Source organism: Alternaria rosae, assembly GCF_020736505.1.
Source record: "Alternaria rosae strain MPI-PUGE-AT-0040 chromosome Unknown BKA58scaffold_2, whole genome shotgun sequence".
NCBI classification, from domain to species: domain Eukaryota; kingdom Fungi; phylum Ascomycota; class Dothideomycetes; order Pleosporales; family Pleosporaceae; genus Alternaria; species Alternaria rosae.
In genome coordinates, this window is record NW_025763571.1 from 3,104,325 (window position 1) to 3,123,599 (window position 19,275).

Sequence of the window (19,275 nt, forward strand, 5' to 3'; positions counted from 1 at the left end):
ACTCGGCTAGCGCGCACAAGGTGATGTCGAATTCGCTTGTCAATCCACGATGGAGACGACCTGACTGAACTTCTCAACTCAAGGTACTAACCTCACAGCACAATCAAGGTCAGTCTACGTCGCCAGCTCATACCCATATCGTCCGCTAACCAGTCGCAGATGGGTAAGCAATTTTTCCTTGTCCGCAACACCGTCCCGTCCAGCAATTGCAGCCGATGGAATTTTCGAACGAGGCCAGCGCGACCATGACCGTCTCTCACCATCGCGATAAAACGACACGAAGCTGGAACCGAGTGGGAAGGAGCTTTGGTGGTGTGCATGCACAGCGGACAGGCCAACGACGCCGAAAAGTTATGGCGATGGCAGCGAAGCCCGCGAGATCGTCCGCATGCGACAAACTCGGATACGACCGTACTCGACTGCCCTAACCCGACCGCCTTCCCCAATCACGACCGCTGCAGTTGCTGGACTAGGAATGAATATTGTCATTGAAGCAGTACTGACGATGCTTCAGCACGCTTCCAGGAATACCAGATCATCGGGCGCCATCTGCCCTCAGAGGCCAACCCCGCGCCCAAGATCTACCGCATGCGTATCTTTGCGACCAACGAGGTTGTCGCCAAGTCACGGTTCTGGTACTTCCTTGGCAAGCTCCGCAAGATCAAGAAGGCCAACGGTGAGATCGTCTCTGTAAACCAGGTATGTGGAGACACCAGAAGACTGCGCAACAACAAATTGACCCGGTTCAGATCCACGAGAAGAAGCCCCAGAAGGTCAAGAACTTCGGTATCTGGCTCAAGTACGACTCGCGCTCCGGTACCCACAACATGTACAAGGAGTACCGTGAGATGTCCCGTGTCGCCGCCGTCGATGCTCTGTACCAGGATATGGCCGCCCGTCACCGATCGCGCTTCAGGTCCGTTCAGGTATGATCACATCGACTCTACCGCCTGCGTCAAATCACTCACACTCAATCTAGATTCTCAAGGTTGTTGAGGTCGAGAAGGCCGACGACCTCCGCCGCCCATACATCAAGCAGCTCCTCACCAAGAACCTCAAGTTCCCGCTGCCCCACCGCATCAACAAGAAGGTTGGCAAGAAGGTCTTCTCCGCTACCCGACCATCCACTTTCTTCTAAGCGTGTTTCTCATTACGGAGTGCGGTCTGGATGGGTAGGGATGTTATGGGTTTCCCTCGGTTATGCATGCTTCACGAAAAGAAGTACATTAGGAACGAATGAAAATCCCTGATACCTCCATTCGGCCATCGGTACGCGTGATGCAGTTTGGGGTGCTGGCCGGCCACGCGCGTGAAGGCGATACTTGCAGGGACGTCGAACAACAGCGATACCGTGGAATGAGGTGGACGATAGACAATGAAGTCATGCCAATACACTTGAGCAGTACATGTTGCATTCCAACTTTTCTTCTGACACACAACTAGATCTTCGCCCTTCCTGTTGGCGCTACCTTTGGCCTTCCGAGTGTGTCTATTGGCATCCACCACGGATATCCAGTTACATTTGTCTTGTCCATAGTTCCCGTGAACTTCGCTGGCCTCTTCTCCATGAACGACTTCACACCCTCGGTGTTATCACTATGGCTGATTAGCTTGTCCCTACCAATCAGTAGCAAGGAGGACTTACGGCGATCCAAACAACTCGTAGATGACCCTGCTATCCAACAGATGCTGACCTTCAGGACTCCCCGCATCCCTGTACATCAGCTCCTTCATCAGATACGTACTCACACTACTCGTGTTCTTCACCACATCCTCTGCAACCTCGAGCGCTCTCGGCAGCACATCTTCGGCCTTGTCGCACACCTCCGCAAATAAGCCGTCCCAGATCTTGTGGCTAGCAAGATAGGTGCTGCCTGTCGTCACGGCCTGCATAGCGCGACTATGGCCGATCAACCGGGGCAGGAAGAAAGAAGAACACGCCTCCATGATGAGACCACGGCGCGAGAAAACAAAGCCAATCTTTGCCGATGCATACCCTATGCGGATGTTCATAGGCAGCGTCATGGTGATGCCAATGCCCACTGCAGAACCTTGCAGTGCAGCGATCGAAGGCTTGCGGCAATGATGGATAGCTAGGGCTACGCGTCCGCCTCTAAAATGTTCCCGTTAGCACACTGTTCTTGTCAATGTGACCAACTCAGTCCCATTCTTGTCGACCGCGTAACAGCAATTTGAAACATATCATCAACCCATAGCACAAAGAGAATGTTCAACATACCCATCCCGATGATCCTGCACCCTCTCCGCCTCCGCCCCATTAACTCCCTCCCCAAACCCATCGTCTAGATCCGCGCCCGCACAGAAAATCCGTCCGTCTCCTGTTACGACAATGCATTTTACTCGTTCATCTGCATCGAACATGCCGTATGCGCTTTCAATCTCCGCGCGCATGGTGTCTGTGAAGGCATTGTGGTTTCCGGGCCTGTACAATGTGAGGATGATAACAGAAGGCTCTCTTTCATGGTGTCGAGTTTGGATTTGGGTGAACTTCAGGTCGTTGTAGGAGGAGGGGAGGACAATGTCTGGTTTGTGGCGAGGGGACTGTTTGGCGGGCATTTTGGGTTAAAGTCTTGATTTGATTTTAGTGGGTGGACGGACGACAGGCACAGTTCATGTGTTGGGGAATTAAATGCTCGTAGATGCGCGTGGTATATACGCCTACCCCAATGTTGTCTGGGAAAGGACGTGCTTGTCGCGTTGATGATGCGGGGAGACGAGGAACCGAGGTACGCGTTGGCGGTGTTCGACGTCGAAGCTTGGGTTCGGGTAAGCTCATCTCAGCCATTGCAGTCACTTTACACGGAAGGTTCGACCGCGAACACTGTCTACTTTTCCCTTTGAAACAAGTGGGGATACCATCCAAGCATACTACATAATACGTGTGTATAGCGGGTTTCTCCATAATAACGCTCACGATTGTTCAACCATACTCTCAACGGAATACTGTCTACTTCAATGTTAAACGATGCAATGTCCAAATATCATCTATAGTGGCCAAAGCCAAGAAGCTGTGTACTATTACATAGTGGTATCATTTCTCCGTACGAGACACCTAAGCGGTGACCTCTCCCTCAGCAAAAGCTCTGCCAATTTCCCTTGCAACTCCCAATCTTAGCACCGCAATGATATCCTGACTCTTTGCACCCTTGGGAAAGCCTTTGCGCCAGTCCCAGCCACGCTTGCTATCGTCTACGTGGCCGCCCTTGACAAATACCGTCGAGCCCTCTGCGCTCTGACCGTCTGCGGAGCCGAAATCGATCGAGCCTATAAGTGAATATTGGCTCGACGCTGTCGTCAAATTCGATGTCGACTTCGATAGCATCTGGTGGGGGTTCGGTAGTTGTTGCGAGGAGTTGGGGTCGTGCGCGGAGAGGAGGGTAGTCGCAAGTACTTCCTCACATTGTGTCCGGATCATGCTAGGTGCGGTGTCAAGGTCCTCGATGGCTGCGAGGAGGTCGTACAAGTGGCGAAGCGTCAATGTGCGCTTGGGCTGGTTGACGAAGAGGAGTGCCTCGCCTAGCAACGGTAGGAGAACATCGACTTGAACCACAGTTTCTATCTCTGGATCGTACAGTCCACCACGAATGCTTGATGCCGCACTGGCGATGATAACCATAAGCGCATTGGCTGCAGCTCGTTTCCGTGCCATGGGCCGGTGTGCTGGCTTCTCTCCAGGCTTCAGCAACACCTCTTCATCTCGTAGGTCGTAGTATTTCCGTATTGTTGCGTAACCGCTCAGGTGGTTCGAAAGGAGAGAAGCTGCCTCAGAGTCTAGGCTTGCGAGTTTTGTCAGGGTCTGCTTTGGTGAAGTAATGAGCGAGTTGAGTGATTCGTCTAGTTCATCTAGAGGCGGATAGGCGGTCGACTTGATGAGGCAGTGGGCAACTAATACTCGTAGCACTTCTTGAATCTTTTGTGCGTCGTGGGCACGGGCGTAGTAGAGCAGTGTGTCGCCATAGCTCTCGGTGTTTGTGCGGAGATGGTCGGCGTATTTCTGTAACAATCAGCGTGTATCCTGGAGGATTCCTCTTTCATAACTCACCTGAGCGATGACAACAGCATGCTGTGACAGGCCCAAATTATGGCAAAGCTGCGTGATCTTGTCGACACGAGCTGAGGACTCGAGCTGCAAGTCGTTCAGTATGCGCTCGATGCGCTCGTTCGCTGTGATGCCGTCGTCCAGTCTACCGAGGATCTGCACTGCAATCTCCCATCCTTCTTTGGATGTCTGACCGTCTCTGGCCACGAGTTCGCCCCTGGCAGGCAACAAATTGGCGTAGGCAATAAGTATGTCGTCCTTTCTTACACCCTTTGGCTGTTGCTGTTCAGTGTAACTCAGGACCATCAGATCACTCTGGTCGAATTGATCCATCAAGCCCTTTGCGCTTGTGAACCACTCTCCTGCACTGGCAAGCTCCGCGACCGCACAAGCCATGGTGAGGGACCACCCCTGGAGGATTTGGAGAGCGCCCTCGATGTTGTCGTCGAATATACATGCTACGCCCACTTCGAAGCGGTCTACAGCATTGACACTGAAGTCTTCGTCGCTGTTCTGGATGACAGCCGCCAGCGCAGAAGACAGGCGCTGGCAGTACGCTTTGACTGGAGTCACGTCGACGGGGCGAACTCGTTGAGACCGCATGATGGAGCGACGGCTTGCCGCTAGACTACCCTGTGCGGAATCCTCCTCTTCGCCATTCCACCAGACGCCCAGACCCACTACTGCCTCGATCCAGTCGGCTGACAATTCAAGGATTGTTTCTTCATCGCCCAGCAAGAGCTTGTAAACCGTGCTGAGGGCCTCGTATACGGACCAGGGCACTTTACTTTCAGCTTTGCGACTGGCCACACTGAGCTGGAAGCTTGCCTGAGTTTGCGATATGCCAAAGTGTGCCGCCTTGAAAGGCTGAGAGATAGAGTGCCGGCTCACACTTTCGCCCTCTGCAAATTCCTCCAAGCTAGCACTCACTTGGTGAACGCGCTGCCGGAAGATGCTCCAATCATGCCCCTTGATATCCCAATCCTCTGATGCGATGGCTGGACATTCCCGGAGGAGATCGATCGCTTGACGAAGCGCGTGATTTGCGTATGAGAGATGTGATCCGATATATCCTGAGGTGCCCAGTCCGTCATGTTCAGCCGTCTCGGCGTGCTCAAGCTGAGCGCCCTGAAGGAGTCTCATAGTCTGCGAGAAGTTGCCCCGGACAATAGACACATGGACAGCTTCCCAGAAAGAGGAATGCCTCGAGTATCCACGGGTCTCCTTCAATACCTCGCCGACCTCAGACACACCAGAGAATGTGCTGTTCAGCCAGTCGAGCAGCACTCGCGGAATGGGTGTGTATTGTTTCGAATCGGTTCGCGCTACGAGGGAGAGGGCGGAGGCTCGCTGGTTCAGGCCAATCTGTGGGGGGTTGTGGAGAGTCAGCAGAAGAGCGGCAAGCTGGCGGGCTTGCGACAGCTCCTGCGAACTCGACTTGTGTGCATCTGGCCAAGTTGCGATCAACTCCTGAGCGACTGTGCCAAGCACCTCAGTCCGCTTATCTGGCGAGTCTGATTGAAGAGACTCGTGGACCTTCTCGACCAGACGCTCCGTCTCCAATACGATTTGGTCGGACTCGCGCAGAGCCTGTCGGTCGCTGTTGGAAGTAAGGCCCTTGGCGAGCGCAAGGAGATCGAACCGCGTCTGTTTTGCGCCTGACCGCACCAAGGCTGGACTTGGCTCCATGTCGGTTGCGCTTGTTCTTGAGACGATTGATTGGGAGAACCTGTTTTGTGTCTTGTTGCGGCGCTGTGGTGAGAGCGGCTCGTCCTCCTCGGTGCCCTCGTCTTCGTCCATATCTTCGTCATCTTCCTGTTCTTCATCTGTATACTCTTCTTCCGACTCGCCCTCCGCATCCTGGTGTAGTGTGTGCGCGGGCGCCTGGAACTGGCCAGAGGTTGCGATGCGTCCGCGTTGTGTTGGGGGCCGTCCGGAAGTCGAAGTGCCTATTGAGCCGAGCCCATTGCCTTCAAACATACTGCCTTTGGGCGGTGAGCTACCAAACAGCGAGTTGCTGGCGTAGTCATAGCTGTTTGGGTTGAAGGTTGGGCGTGCATTGCCGAAGAGTCCTTGGTTCATGCCTGGCGGCGGGCCAGCTGGTGTTGAGGAGGGATAGTGCGATTCGTCTAGGGGTGGAGGGCCAGCGGGTGTGGTCGATGGCGCGTGGAGGCTGTCGTCGTAGTAGCTGCGGCCGGGTGTTGACGGTGGTCCACGAAACATTGCTCTCTAGTCGCAAGTTTACCTGGGTACGCGGTGGAACAGGCGAACAGGGATCCAAAACCAAGGTGTTTTCTCCACTTAATTTCCCAGGTCACACGTTGCGCCGCACATGCGCCGTAATGAATTATTTTGCGTGGTGAAGGGATTTGATTGATCTTGGTCTAGCTATTGTCGCGGTCGCAAAACATAAACTCTGGACGAGCTCCAGCGACGCGCTCGGCTTGGCGCGTCCGCGGGCCGGCGTCCGGCGAAACCTTCTGCCGGCTTCACAAAGTACGCGCGCCGTGCAAGACCGCCACCTGCGTCCATGGATGTCTTGTTCGCAGCTTGCTTTTAGATTGCAGACCCGCCCGGCTATCTAGACTCGACGACACGTGCGCCTGATTCACGACGCGTGTCTAGTTCATCCCGCTTGTCTTGACTTTTGGTTTTTTCTGCTCGTTCCTGGTGGCGCCATGGAAAGCGCGCCCTCGCAACGAATCAGGCGACGTGCATACCCCGAGATGGGGTGTCTGCCACCCGTGTTCAACCCCGCTACGGGCTGTTTCTGGTAAATCAATATCCCATCACCGTCACTAAGTCTTTGGTCGAGTCGTGGAGGGCAGGGGTCAGATCACTCGGTAATGCCTAGGGTTCCTTATTAAGGTACCCGATGCTAGACTGCGCCGTCGCCAGCCTCCGCCAGCATTAGCCTACAGCTGACGTACCGTGCGACTCAAAAACGGTTGGAGCCCGCTGGTCTACCGCACCCGCTGCTTCCGTCGCCTGACCCTACTCTTTGCCTTTTCCTCGTGCGCGTTGTCCTACTTGAATGCTTCTCATCTCTAATGTGTAATGCTGCTTGCTGCGCACTCATAGCCCTCGGCCCTCCTCTGACGTAGTGCTGCCCATCGATAGCCCGCCATCATGGCGCTCTGGTCCACCGCGAAGACGCAGTCCAAGCAAGGTTTTGACAAGGTCTACACTTGGGTCGACAAGCTCGGTGCGCCCGTCAATCGACTGTCCAACAAGGTCGGCTCTGAAGCCTTCTGGCCTACAACGCTAGACATCGAGTCGGACAAGGCTGCGAGGATCCTCAAAAGCTTCTGCAGTACGTCAACTTCCGATGCGTCCCGCCAAGTACTAACACGCCTACAGAGGATGGATTCTACCAGGAAGAAGACCGACCCATCGCCACCGACGTCCCCAAGGGAAAACAACGAGTCCTCAAGAAGATACCCTCCAAGGTCATCCAGAATGCCAAAGGCCTATGCATATTCACGACCATGCGGTCCGGCCTTTGGGTCTCCGGATCTGGCGGAGCCGGCATATTGGTCGCACGCAAAGCCGATGGAACATGGTCACCCCCGTCAGGCATCATGATGCACACCGTGGGTGTAGGCTTCCTCGTGGGCGTGGACATTTACGACTGTGTCATTGTCATCAACTCCGACAAGGCCATGGAGGCTTTCCAGTCTATCCGCTGCACATTGGGAGGCGAAATCAGTGCAGTCGCAGGCCCGGCCGGCGTTGGCGGTATACTTGATTCGGAGATCCACAAGCGCCAGTCACCACTTTTCACGTATATCAAATCGCGAGGATTCTATGCTGGCCTCCAACTAGACGGAACTATCATCATCGAGCGAACAGACGAGAACGAACGCTTTTACGGCGAACGGATAGGAGTCAAGGACATTTTGGCAGGCAAAGTAAGGCACCCGCCGTACGAGATAAGGAGACTCATGGAGACTCTCAAATCGGCTCAAGGCGATACGGATGTGGACGAGACTTTGATACCAGATGAGGCGCCACCTGCCGACTTTGAGATTACAGGTCCAGAAGACAAGACATTTGGTATTCCAGACGCTGTTGACCCCGACCCGTATGGCGTACTGGCATTACAAGAAGCTGGTCTAGAGATCAGGGAAGCAGGCACACACAGCCGTCCGGCAAGTGAACAATTCGAGTTCAAGCCGAGCCCGACAAGCCCCATCTACAACACTTTTAGGAATTCCACATTCCGGAGAAGCATGGACCGCTCGAGCTATGCCGGCAGTCGGCCGACGAGTTGGCGCACAAGCACCATCAGCGGCGTGCTGGAGCCCCGAACGCCAACTGTTGATATGAGCACCCAGACCGACGATCTACCGCCGCCACCTCCGACCATCAGGAAGTCCCCCCCTACGCTACCGCCAAGGACAAGCGTCGCACGCACACCTACCCCTCCCATAGTGGAAGTACCCGAAACCAGGATCGAGCAAGCTACTCCGCCACGAGCAAGGAGTCTAGACAGACAGACCGAAGAAGCAACACCTACAGCTGCAGGAACAAAGACAGACAAGGCTGTCGACCCCAAGTCCGACGGCTCTCCTCGGAACTCCATAGCCACTGAAGAGGCCCATGATTCCGAGTCAAGTTCCGATTCGGAATCAGATGAAGAGGAGGAGGAAGATGAGTTTGAGGAAGAGCCAATCGTCCACGAGATTCACCAGGCCGCTGCTCCACAAGCCATTCGCGCCCGCGTTGTCCAAGTTGCCAAGCCAATGCCTCCTGCTCTACCGGTCAGAAATCCATTCCGCAACCGCGTCTCAACGAACTCAGACGGGTCCTTGAACTCTCCAACCGTACCGAAGCATAGCCCGGAATCGACCCCCTCGCTTATGCGCGGTGATTCAACTTCTTCTCTGTCTTCCGTAGAAGACAACAGACTCGAGCAGATTGGCAACAGGCTCAAGCCAAAGTATGCCCACGAGCCGTCACCCGATGACGAGAAGAAGGAAGACAAGGACGATGCCTTCCACTCGCTTCCAGAGTCCCCGATGAAGAGCATTCCAGGAGGTTTCAACTGAGCGACCGAAGTCTAACATCCAATCGTCTTCCGCATCCCTCCACACCGCTCTTTCGCTGCACATATAGAGCTGGCATGACCATCTCATCCTGGACTACACCCTCACAGATTACGCTTACAAACCGGCGTTGCGACCTCAAGCGCATGATTACTGCGTCTTGCCACTTGCTTATTCGGCTTGGCCAAAACGCAACCATGCCCGGTCGATCACCACACCCTGATAGGAGATTGCCTTTCACCGTCGTTACGAATTATGATTCCCATTGATATCCACTTTATTGCTTTACTTGTCCTGCTCACGCATGGCTCTCCATAGCATTAGCATGTATCTAGTGCTATTTCGAAACTGCAATTCATTTGCTTGCATAGCGATAGTCACCATAGACGAATATTATGTATAATTCGAATCAACACATATCTGGGCGTTGTTCAAGCGTGATGGATAACAAATTCGCTGCTAATCTGGAAGGTAGGGAGGCCGTGGGCGGCTGGCTGCGCTAACGCGGCCGTGACATCCCTGCCAAAATTTCGTGAACGGAATTCCACCACGAGCTTGAGTTGCGCGAACACACAAACTTCCACACCAGCACTTGCGTCCAGAAATACTGAGTCCGCGCATTTCTTGCATACTGGGCTCGAGACCGATCTGCAGCACGTCTCCCGTAAAGTCCTCTTGAAGGCTGACCGACACTCGTTCCAACCACACAGCGCCGCCTGTCGCAACCCACACCCGCAATGGCACCCGAAGCGCCGCCAAAGACGAAGAAGTCTAAAGCCACGCCGAAAACAGTCGCAGACTTCACCGTTCTTCCCCTCACGTTACCCACACTGTCTGGCATACCAGCGCACTGCAATGATGCAAAGCATTACATCTACGTCAAACCGCACGCACCCAGCATACCCACCGCCGACGACGAGCGCAGCCTCTTCATCGCAAACACACCCGTCGACGCATCCGAGCGCAACATCCGCGCGCTGTTCCAAGAACAATTAGGCGGCTCCATGGTCGAGCGCGTCGAGTTCGATGCCTCTGTTCCCGCGCAACCAATGCACAAGCGCTGGAAGAGCGACAAGCCTGTGGCGCAAGACGACTCAGTTACCTCGAGAGGCAAGAAGAGGAAGAGGACCGATGATGCGGCGGTGATAGCAGAGGGTGTGGTGGAAGACGCCGAGAGCGCGTTACCACGGTTATGGAACAGCGAAGTGCGAAAGAGCGGGAGTGGCGCCGTCGTCGTCTTTGTGGACAAGAAGAGCACGAGGGGTGCATTGAAGGAGATTCAAAAGGCTGTTAAAGAGGGAAGGAGTATATCGTGGAAGGGAGGAGAAGGACTAGGCGTTGAGCGTAAGTCTCTACATTTCCTTCACACTCAATACTTCGCTGACCCAAGAACAACAGGCTACAAATCCCACAACACCCTCATCTACCCAACCCCCACCCTCCTTCAAGCCTCACTAAACGCCTACCTCACCCAATTCAACGCCCTCGAAACAGCGCGGAACCGCATTCGCAAGACATCTCGCTCTGTTCCTGACGAGGAAGGCTTCATGACGGTTACAAGAGGCGGTCGTGTTGGGCCTGCTAGGCTGGAAGAGGCGGAGAAGAAGAAGGCCGAGTTGGATGAGCGCAAGAGGAATCACAGGGCTACGGATGACTTTTATAGGTTCCAGAATAGGGAGAGGAGGAAGGAGGCTGAGGGCTTGCTCAAGAGGAAGTTTGAGGAGGATAGGAGGAGGGTGGAGGGTATGAGGGAGAGGAGGGGAAGGGTCAGGCCGGAGACGTGAGAGTGGGATACGTGGTGGGCGTGTGATGAAGACCTTCTTCAAGACCTTCTTTGGGGGAAGATGCTGTATACGAATGTTTGGGTTGCAGAAGCACGCAGTTTGTGCCACCAGATGAAGATTTTACTGGACTGTCCTCTTCGCATCACGGCTCACTCAGCATGGCACGAATGTGAGGTAGATGGCATCAATACGTTGATTCATGGTCATAAACTAGCACTCGTAAAATTCGACATAACAAAAGAAATAAAAAATCAATCTCGAATCTTTCCTACAAGGAAGAGAGACAAGTGTGCGCAAACCACCGACCTAAGTCATAGCATTCCCATTCCCGATTGCAATTCCGCCACTCGTTTCTTCATCTTCTCCTCCACCTGGGTTCTGTCCAGGTAGTGTCTTTGTCTGGAAGCACGCTTTGTTAAGCCGACGACTTCCATTCCTACTCCTATTTCTGCCAAATCGAGACATGAGTCTCGACTGCGACCCTTGAGTTTCATCGGTTTCCGTCTCATTGATCATACTATTGCCTTGCTTCTTTAACGATTGGCAATCGTACAGAAGACTTGCTGACGGAAGTATGTAATGCGGCTCGGTGCTTGCAGAAGAGCGGGCACGATGGGCATCGGAGGCACCGTCTTTTCGATTCTCGAGATGGTGGTTGTCATGAGAGATTTTCCCTGGTTCCAAAAAGGAAGACAGGCCGTTTAGCATCAGCTGAACTTCGTTGCTGTTCTTGCTGTTCCCGTTCGCAGCAGCGATTGGAATAGACGGTATATCATGATCGGATTCCGTATGCACCTTCTCCCAGACTAGTGCTGAGAGACCGCGAGGGAAGGTTTCCGAGGCCTTGAGCGTGTTGCATTCCCAGTACAACTGTTCACCCAAATGGAGGAAGCGTCGACTGAGTAGCCGGTCTTGCAGCGCCCATGCACGTGTATCCCAGCCGAAGTTGGGCGTAGTCAGGATACCAGCTGGCAATAAGGCAGAAGCCGGCTGTCGACCTGGAGTCGGGCTCTTGCTGGTCGTTGGTCCATGTAAGGACGCCGGGTAGGTCTTTTCGGTTGTGCCCGAGATGACCACTTCGCCAGTCAGCTGGTCGAGTACGACTGTCAGTGCCGCGTTGCGGAAGATGGATGCCATGCTCGTGCATTCGCGTTCCTTATCTTCTTCCGAGTCTTGAAGCACACATAGTGAATCTAGCCAGCAATAGTTGTGGCCCAGACGATGTGCTGTCGCAATCGCATTTGCAACTGTGATCGGGAGTGTTCCTAGAGGGAGTTCACTTCGCATACTCAATAGCGTGTTGCTGGAGAGGACTGGCTGATTGTCGCCCCAAACGTAACTCAAAGCGACATACTCAGTAGACGACTTCAGGCTGTCGGTCTGAACAATTCTCGCGCGAATTGCACCACTCGGACTGCCCGGAAGAATCTCGATCAGACGTGTGGGTAGGGTGCTGGCATCCCGCTTTACTGTATGATGACAAGCTTCGTGAGTGTGTGTACACTCGTCTAGCCAGCTCTTCGCATTCGAAAGACTAGGCTCTGACTCGGTGCTGTTCTTGCCGTGAGCGTGCGAATGGCAGTAGGTTTCGTCGTCGCCTTGGTGAGCAAGCGTCTCTACTCCGCCGAGTTCCTCTCGTGGACCAGGGTATGTCGCCTTGTCGTTCGGCCAGTTGAGACAGCATGGTGCGGGTGTAAAGATCATGGTCAATGATCGTGCGTCTGGCCGCTCATCTGGATCGGCACTCAACATGGTCTGAAGCGTACGTACAACGGTCTGCTCTGTCGTAGTATTTGCCTCAGCCAGGAATGCGGCAAGCTTGTCTTGTATACCGGAGACGTCCTGCCAGTAGTGCTTGCCAGTACGACCGTTGAATGTCTTGCGGAAAGCTAACCATCCCATGTTGCCTTGGCTGAATGATACAGACGCCATTTCGGCAAAGACACAACCAAGACTCCATATGTCGGCTGCCTGCTTGCGAGTGAAGCCCTCAAAGACTTCAGGGGCGATGTATTGACGTGTTAGCGGCTTGTAATGGTCGTCGCTCACTTCTTCTGCGGAGCTAACACCAAAGTCGCTGAGCACCACGTGTGGAAATTCGTGATCGCCTTCTACGATCAAAATGTTCTGAGGCTTGATGTCCATGTGCTTGACAACAGGTCGCTGCTCGTGGAGATACCTCACCGACGAGGCAAGACAGCCAAACATCTTGGTAATAGTCTCTGGCAGGTTGGCAGGCTTCTGCAGCGCTGTTCGCTGCAGCCATCCTGCAAGTGTTGTCTCTGCAACGGGTGAGAGGAGGATTGACATTTTGTCGCCTCTAGAGTAGGCCCCAAGGAATCGGATTATATGAGGGTGGCGAAGCTTCTGAAGAACGCTGACTTCCTTCTTGAGCTCCGCAATCGCGGTCTGGTCACGGTTTTTCAGTGTCTTGCGACCGATGTGGAGTCCCGTTTGTTGATGCACGACCTCATCGACTGTACTAAAGCCTCCGGAGCCCAGAAGCTTGACACTTAGGAATGACGTCGTTGATGGACGTATCTCTGTCCTGGATGGTATCATCTCTGTATTGTCTTGAGTGGGCATCGTTGTACTTATGTCCAACGATGCGTCGGGAGGCTGGATATCCGGATACTCTGGGCTGGAGAGAGGTGCGGCAGATGAACCTGGAGCAGCAGCGGCTACATCAGCCCTCGAATACTTCCAGTGAGGGTGTTCTGATAGTCGAGCATCCGTTCTACTGCCTGAGGATGAGTTCAGGAGCACACTGCTCACGGACCGGGAGAGCACATCGCTGGCCAGAGCATTCTTGTGGTCCTCCTCTGTCGTAATGTGGCTGTCTTGCAGTAGTTGCTGATCAGTCCAGACGCCGAGCGATGCTGGTGTATCCATTTCAGGTGAGGTCGATGACTGAGAGATGTTCGGCGAAAGTGTAGTGAGTTTGATAAGTTGGTCCGCACAATACAACTGGCTCTCACCGAGTTGTGAGAGCTGGAATTGGAAGAATCCGCCGCTGGATGACTGGCCGGCAGAACCGCCGCTGCCGCCCGAACCAGTTTGTTTGGAGCCACCGTCACCCTGTGGATGGAAAGGCGGTTGAGGGGAGGGCTTGCCACCGAATCCGCCATCGCCGGGCCCGTCGTCGTCGTCATCGTCTGCGGAATCGAGACTGTCATTGTCTTCCTCGTCGCGCCAGTCGAGCATGCATTTGCCTTGCTTGAAGTGATCCGCAATATGATCTATCCGTTCTTGTCTGGTTGCGAAGCGATGCCGGCAGAATCCGCATTTGCGTGGGAATTCGGTCTCAGAATACACGATACTGGCCTCGTCGAAGTCCTCCGCGTTCATCTCGGGGTGGATATTGCGGAAATGCTGGACAAAGTGGTACTTTCTGAAGCATGGTCGCACGTTCTCAACACCCTCAATCGTGCACAGGCTGCAGACCCATGATTTGCACGGGTAGCCCTCTTCCTCATTCCGCTTCCAGTCATTCTTACGGCCATACCGCTTACCGCATTTCCGAGTGCACTGATATATTTTTCTGGGATCCCTACCGAGCAGCTCTAGGTCTTCGGTGGGTGTGCACCGCTTCTTACCCCGTGTGGTGACTGGCTGTACGGTGGCGGTAGTGTTGTCGCAATGTGGTGACGAGCCAGGGGTAATCGTCTCTCCGTGTGCTTGTTGTATGGTGTTCCCATAAGCACTATGTGCTCCCGAAAGCTCTGTTTGGTACGTCTGATCGTTCCAAAAGAATTCCTGCTGCTTCTGTCGCCGTTCTTGTGGGATGAGTGCCGTTTGGGACTTATAGGCCGAATCGCTCTGGCTGCCACCCATGCCCTGCTTCAAGAGCTGACCGAACCAGCTTCGGATGGCATCAGCAGGCTCACCGGTGAGCTGGCTCAATGAGTCGATGTGTCTGTCGCTTTTGAGCTGTTAGCATTTGTGTACATTACTATGGTCCTACAGACACGTATGCGCTACGTGATATCGAAGCTAAGGAAATCGCCAGCCATGCGGATACATGAGCGTGAGTGACTCAAAGGTGACCACAGAGCGGAGCTCCGCGCACCCCATAAATGCATTGACGGACTTCCCTCTGGCCGTGGTCTCCGTCTGGTGAGAAAGTCTTGGTCGGAGGGTCATGAGCTTACCTCGGCAGCACGTTGTATTTATGGAACCACGTCGCGCAGACATCGGCTGCTTCATCTGGAAGACCTTCTACGGCCACGGACGGGGTCGCCTCTAGACCCCAGCTGGATGTCGTCGTTGCAGGAGGTGTTGGGAATAATGGGAAGTCAAAGCTTGCGTGACGCTTTGATTGAGGGTAGTCCTGCATCTCAAGCTGCAGCGGCCGCTTGCCGAGCGCATTAAACGTAGGCATGGCATCAAATGAGTGAAGTGGTGTTGATGGGAATGCCTTCGCGGTATGTTGGAGCTGCATATCAGGTGTGAGCTGTGCAATCCATGCTGGGGTCGCCGAGGTATCATCCAAGGTCTGCTACATGGTTAGCAAGAATTCGATATGGCGAAACTAACAACAAGCTTACCAGACTTTGTTGCATTGTGCACTGTTGAGGGTTGGTTTCGAATACAGCCGGATCAATGAAAGATGATGATGCGGAAGTATCGATACCCTCGTCACCGAAGAAGAAACCAGAAGTGTTATCCGCTGGCGTGTACGACTGCTGCTGCGGCGTCGCAAACATGTTGCTGAAGTCCATGTTGGTGTCAAAGGCGAAACCTGCGCCCTGATGCTCCATGACTATGTGTGGTGTATTTGTCAGAGGGCGTTCAATTTCGTCGTGGTAGACGGTTAGCAATCACAGGCTCCGAGGAAAGAGCGTGAGTGAGTATGATGGAAAGTGAGGGTTCAGGAGCCTGAGGCTTGTCGCTCAGTATTTTAGATCAAAGGGCGCTGCGCCCACGAGTGTTGCGATCGCGTTCGGAGTCATCCACGCAGCCCTTCAGCTCTGGGAAAGGGCGATGGAGATCCAAGGTTTAGGCAACCGGTGAGACGATTAGTGGGGATTTGCGGTAACTTTACGACCACGCTAGACGGTCGTTCGAGACGCGATTGTGGCGCTGGGAAACCTGCGAGATTTGGCAAACCTCCGAATCTATCCAGTCGCCTTCTCTTTTCTCAAGGCGTGTCTAATACAGGGAGTGCGAATTATTGATATTGTTCGGAGTCGTCGTGAAGTTCAGCGTAGGGGTCGAAAAGAAACGGCAGCGGCACATTCGTAAGCGCTAATTTGCTGTAACGCCCTTTTCTCGCTGCGCATCCAGATTAGGTTAGCCAAAAGTGGGGCGTGTGGCTGAGCTGCAGTAGATAACGGGGAACGCGAACTCGACCTCCACACCCATATTGAGGTTTAGCTGACCTCTTGACGATGTGCTACTCATTAGAATCCCATACTCATCTCGCTTGACTTGCATAGCCTTCTGGTCCAGCGAAACGCCATGTACATTAGTCAATCACTTTGTAGCCAAACTTGAAGCTGGACCACTTCCGCGTTAGCAAAAATCCTTTTATCTAGATCATAACTAGCTGGGAATATCGAGTAAAAGTATTCATGTGATATCATTGAAAATTATCTACGTTCATGGAATTGAAAGCCTGGGCTCATATCGTCATCATGATCCTCCTCCTTTACCTTGCCCTTAGTAGGCAGCCATCTGGTTTAGCCCAGCAGTCTCGCGCTCAAAGTTCTTGTGTTGCGAGATGCTGAAGAGGTACGCGCTGGTGAAGTCCTTGGCCTCCTTGGCCATGTTGACAGCCTCCCTGAAGCTATCGGCGTGAACCTGTCCAGCAGTAACGACACCATAGCTGTTGACAACATCAGCAGCAGCCGAGAATTCCATACCTGGAAGGTCGACAGACTGCTTGATGAATGACACGCCTTCGCCGGTAGCGCCGATCGCCTTCAAGTGACCGAAAGCTTCACGGATCCAGTGCACAGCGCGGCCATTCTTGCGCAGAGTCTCAATGGACTTGGCGCCACCAGGCACAAAGACACTGTCATACATGGTGGAGCGCTGGCCCTCAAGGTGGTGGTCTGCTACGACGCCGGAGCTGCTCTTGTCTTCACCTTCGGCGAAGATCTTATTCCTCCTGGGAGAGATGGTGAAGGGAAGGGCGCCAGCAGCGGTCAAGGCGGCCTTGATGCCGTTGTAAGCGACCTTGTCGTAACCATCAGCGATGAGGATAGCGACCATGCGGGTGGCAATGGTAGGCTTCTCGGGCATAAAGTCCATTTGCGATAGACCCTTGGCCTTCTTGTTGTGCTTCGGGCGAGTTTGCTGAGTGGGCACGTCGCTGCCAACCATTTCCGCAACAGTCTGAGCAAGCTCAAGATCGATCTCGCAGAGACGCTCACAAAGGCGCTTGTAGACAACAGGGTCGTCGCAGTGGTCGAGCTCAAAGGCAAAAGCGTCCTTCATGTGCATCTTCTCGTTCTCAGACATGGAGTTGTAGAAGAGCTCGGCCTGGTTCTTGTGCTCCCTGAACTTGCTGCTCTGCATGCGGGCCTTAATACCGGCAGTCTTCTCGGGGAAGTCGATGTAAGCGCCCTCCTTCTCGGTGGCAGGGGGGACAGTCTGGAAGCGGTTAGGCCAGTAGTTGACCTTGCCCTTGGTGATGGTGTGGCGCATGGCACCATCACGGTTGAAGTTCATGACAGGGCAGACAGGCTTGTTGATTGGCAACTCTTCCCAGTTGATGCCCAGGCGAGAGAGCTGGGTATCCTGGTAGGAAAAGTTGCGTCCTTGCAGAAGAGGGTCATTACTGAAACCAATGCCAGGGACGATGTGGCTTGTGCAGAAGGCTACCTGCTCAGTTTGGGTGAAGAACTCGTCGGGGTTCTGGTTCAGCTCGAGCTGACCAATGTATCGGATAGGCACAAGCTCCTCAGGCCAGACCTTGGTAGCGTCGAGAATGTCAAAGTCAAAGTCGTGCTCGCGAGACTCTGGGAGAACCTGGATACCAAACTTCCACTTGGGGTAGGCACCGCTCTCAATGGCCATCCACAGGTCCTTGCGGTGGAAGTCAGGGTCTTGACCGGCGATCTTGAGAGCCTCATCCCACACAAAGCTGTGTACACCGAGCTCGGGTGTGAAGTGGAACTTGACAAAGCTCCTCTCGCCCTTGGCGTTGACGAGTGTGTAGGTGTTGACACCGAAACCTTGCATCATGCGGTAAGAGCGGGGGATGGTGCGGTCGGACATTGCCCACATGAACATGTGCGTTGCCTCTGGGTGCATGTACTGGAAATCCCAGAAGTTGTTGTGTGCGGATTGTGCTTGAGGGACCTCGCAGTCAGGTTCGGGCTTGCCCGCGTGAATGACATCGGGGAACTTCATGGAGTCTTGGATGAAGAAGACGGGAATGTTGTTGCCAACAATGTCCCAGTTGCCCTCCTCTGTGTAGAACTTTACGGCGAAACCGCGGACATCACGCACGGTGTCTGCGGAACCACGGCTACCCAGTACAGTCGAGAATCGTAGGAAGACGGGGGTCTCGCGCGATGTGTCAGTGAGGACGCCAGCTGAAGTGACATCTTCGGCCGACTCGAAGAGGGTAAATTTTCCAAAGGCACCGGAACCACGGGCATGGACAACACGCTCAGGAATGCGCTCGTGGTCGAAGCGGTGGATCTGACACTGTTACTACTCGGCCTTGGTGGCGGGGTCTGGTCTACATACCTTCTCACGAGCGAAGTGGTCCTCTAGAAGAGAGGGACCGGTCTGGTCATCGGTCGCCACCTTCAGCCAGTCGTCGGTGTTATTCTGCTTGACACCGTAGTCGCTGGTGATGCGCCACTTGTCATCGTGTACATCCTTGGTGACGGCTGCGAGCTGGGCCATTTTGCCAGTCTTCTCACCAGTGAGGCCCTTGGCCTTCTCTGCCATGTTGCCTATGATTTCGGATGCCATCTTGTCGAGTGTGCAAAGGTTGAGTCGATTGGCGATGTCAATCGGTATGCTGACCGTTTGCTGCGCGCGGTGCGCCCGTCTTTGTACTGCCGGGACTCTGTTTACTTTGCGACGTCATAGCGACGTGTATTCGCTGCAGTTCGGCTTGGAGTTGCCTAATATCTCTACCGTACAGCTCCATCAGGACAGCGACTGCGTGTTTGCGACGCGCTTGGAAGTGGAGTCTGTGGAGTCCAGCCAATAGCAAAGAAGACGATGTTCGATCATCGTGATTTGAACGTCCGTATCGACTGCCGAGCGACGCCGATGTGCCACGCGAGACTCAACTTTGCCATGTACCCGGCAGCTAGTCCCTGCCCAGGTGCCATTCGAGAATCGCATGCTAGGAATTGGCCTTTCCCGAAGCCCATCTTTGTTCTCGCCACTACATCTTCTTCCTAGCGAATCGAGA

The 19,275-nt window shown here is 54.0% G+C and overlaps 7 protein-coding genes across 7 annotated transcripts; 3 read left to right on the top strand and 4 right to left on the bottom strand.

The window, feature by feature from the left end:
- The first annotated feature begins 57 nt into the window (after positions 1–57).
- Positions 58–1,388, top strand: BKA58DRAFT_377622 (60S ribosomal protein L18ae). The gene is made up of 4 exons (XM_046169630.1): positions 58–163; positions 515–699; positions 750–926; positions 980–1,388. The coding sequence occupies exons 1-4, from the start codon at positions 160–162 to the stop codon at positions 1,136–1,138; spliced, it is 525 nt and encodes a 174-aa protein (XP_046029443.1). The 5' UTR covers positions 58–159; the 3' UTR covers positions 1,139–1,388.
- A 253-nt stretch (positions 1,389–1,641) lies between these two features.
- BKA58DRAFT_398645 (ClpP/crotonase-like domain-containing protein) lies at positions 1,642–2,577 on the bottom strand (the record flags this gene model as incomplete). The annotated part of the gene is made up of 2 exons (XM_046171497.1): positions 1,642–2,113; positions 2,240–2,577. 2 exons carry the CDS (start codon positions 2,575–2,577, stop codon positions 1,642–1,644), a joined length of 810 nt encoding a protein of 269 aa, XP_046029444.1.
- A 496-nt stretch (positions 2,578–3,073) lies between these two features.
- BKA58DRAFT_398646 (uncharacterized protein) lies at positions 3,074–6,283 on the bottom strand (the record flags this gene model as incomplete). The annotated part of the gene is made up of 2 exons (XM_046171498.1): positions 3,074–4,015; positions 4,064–6,283. The coding sequence occupies 2 exons, from the start codon at positions 6,281–6,283 to the stop codon at positions 3,074–3,076; spliced, it is 3,162 nt and encodes a 1,053-aa protein (XP_046029445.1).
- A 556-nt stretch (positions 6,284–6,839) lies between these two features.
- BKA58DRAFT_332699 (uncharacterized protein) lies at positions 6,840–9,521 on the top strand. The gene is made up of 2 exons (XM_046168188.1): positions 6,840–7,373; positions 7,421–9,521. Exons 1-2 carry the CDS (start codon positions 7,190–7,192, stop codon positions 9,109–9,111), a joined length of 1,875 nt encoding a protein of 624 aa, XP_046029446.1. The 5' UTR covers positions 6,840–7,189; the 3' UTR covers positions 9,112–9,521.
- Positions 9,522–9,564: 43 nt separating this feature from the next.
- On the top strand, positions 9,565–11,067 carry BKA58DRAFT_466273 (ribosomal RNA-processing protein 7-domain-containing protein). The gene is made up of 2 exons (XM_046175004.1): positions 9,565–10,452; positions 10,507–11,067. Exons 1-2 carry the CDS (start codon positions 9,846–9,848, stop codon positions 10,890–10,892), a joined length of 993 nt encoding a protein of 330 aa, XP_046029447.1. The 5' UTR covers positions 9,565–9,845; the 3' UTR covers positions 10,893–11,067.
- A 131-nt stretch (positions 11,068–11,198) lies between these two features.
- BKA58DRAFT_308306 (uncharacterized protein) lies at positions 11,199–15,652 on the bottom strand (the record flags this gene model as incomplete). The annotated part of the gene is made up of 3 exons (XM_046167197.1): positions 11,199–14,814; positions 15,044–15,387; positions 15,440–15,652. 3 exons carry the CDS (start codon positions 15,650–15,652, stop codon positions 11,199–11,201), a joined length of 4,173 nt encoding a protein of 1,390 aa, XP_046029448.1.
- An 811-nt stretch (positions 15,653–16,463) lies between these two features.
- On the bottom strand, positions 16,464–18,616 carry BKA58DRAFT_377631 (catalase-like domain-containing protein). Its single transcript, XM_046169631.1, has one exon. The coding sequence runs from the start codon at positions 18,249–18,251 to the stop codon at positions 16,554–16,556; it is 1,698 nt and encodes a 565-aa protein (XP_046029449.1). The 5' UTR covers positions 18,252–18,616; the 3' UTR covers positions 16,464–16,553.
- Between the last annotated feature and the right edge of the window lie 659 nt (positions 18,617–19,275).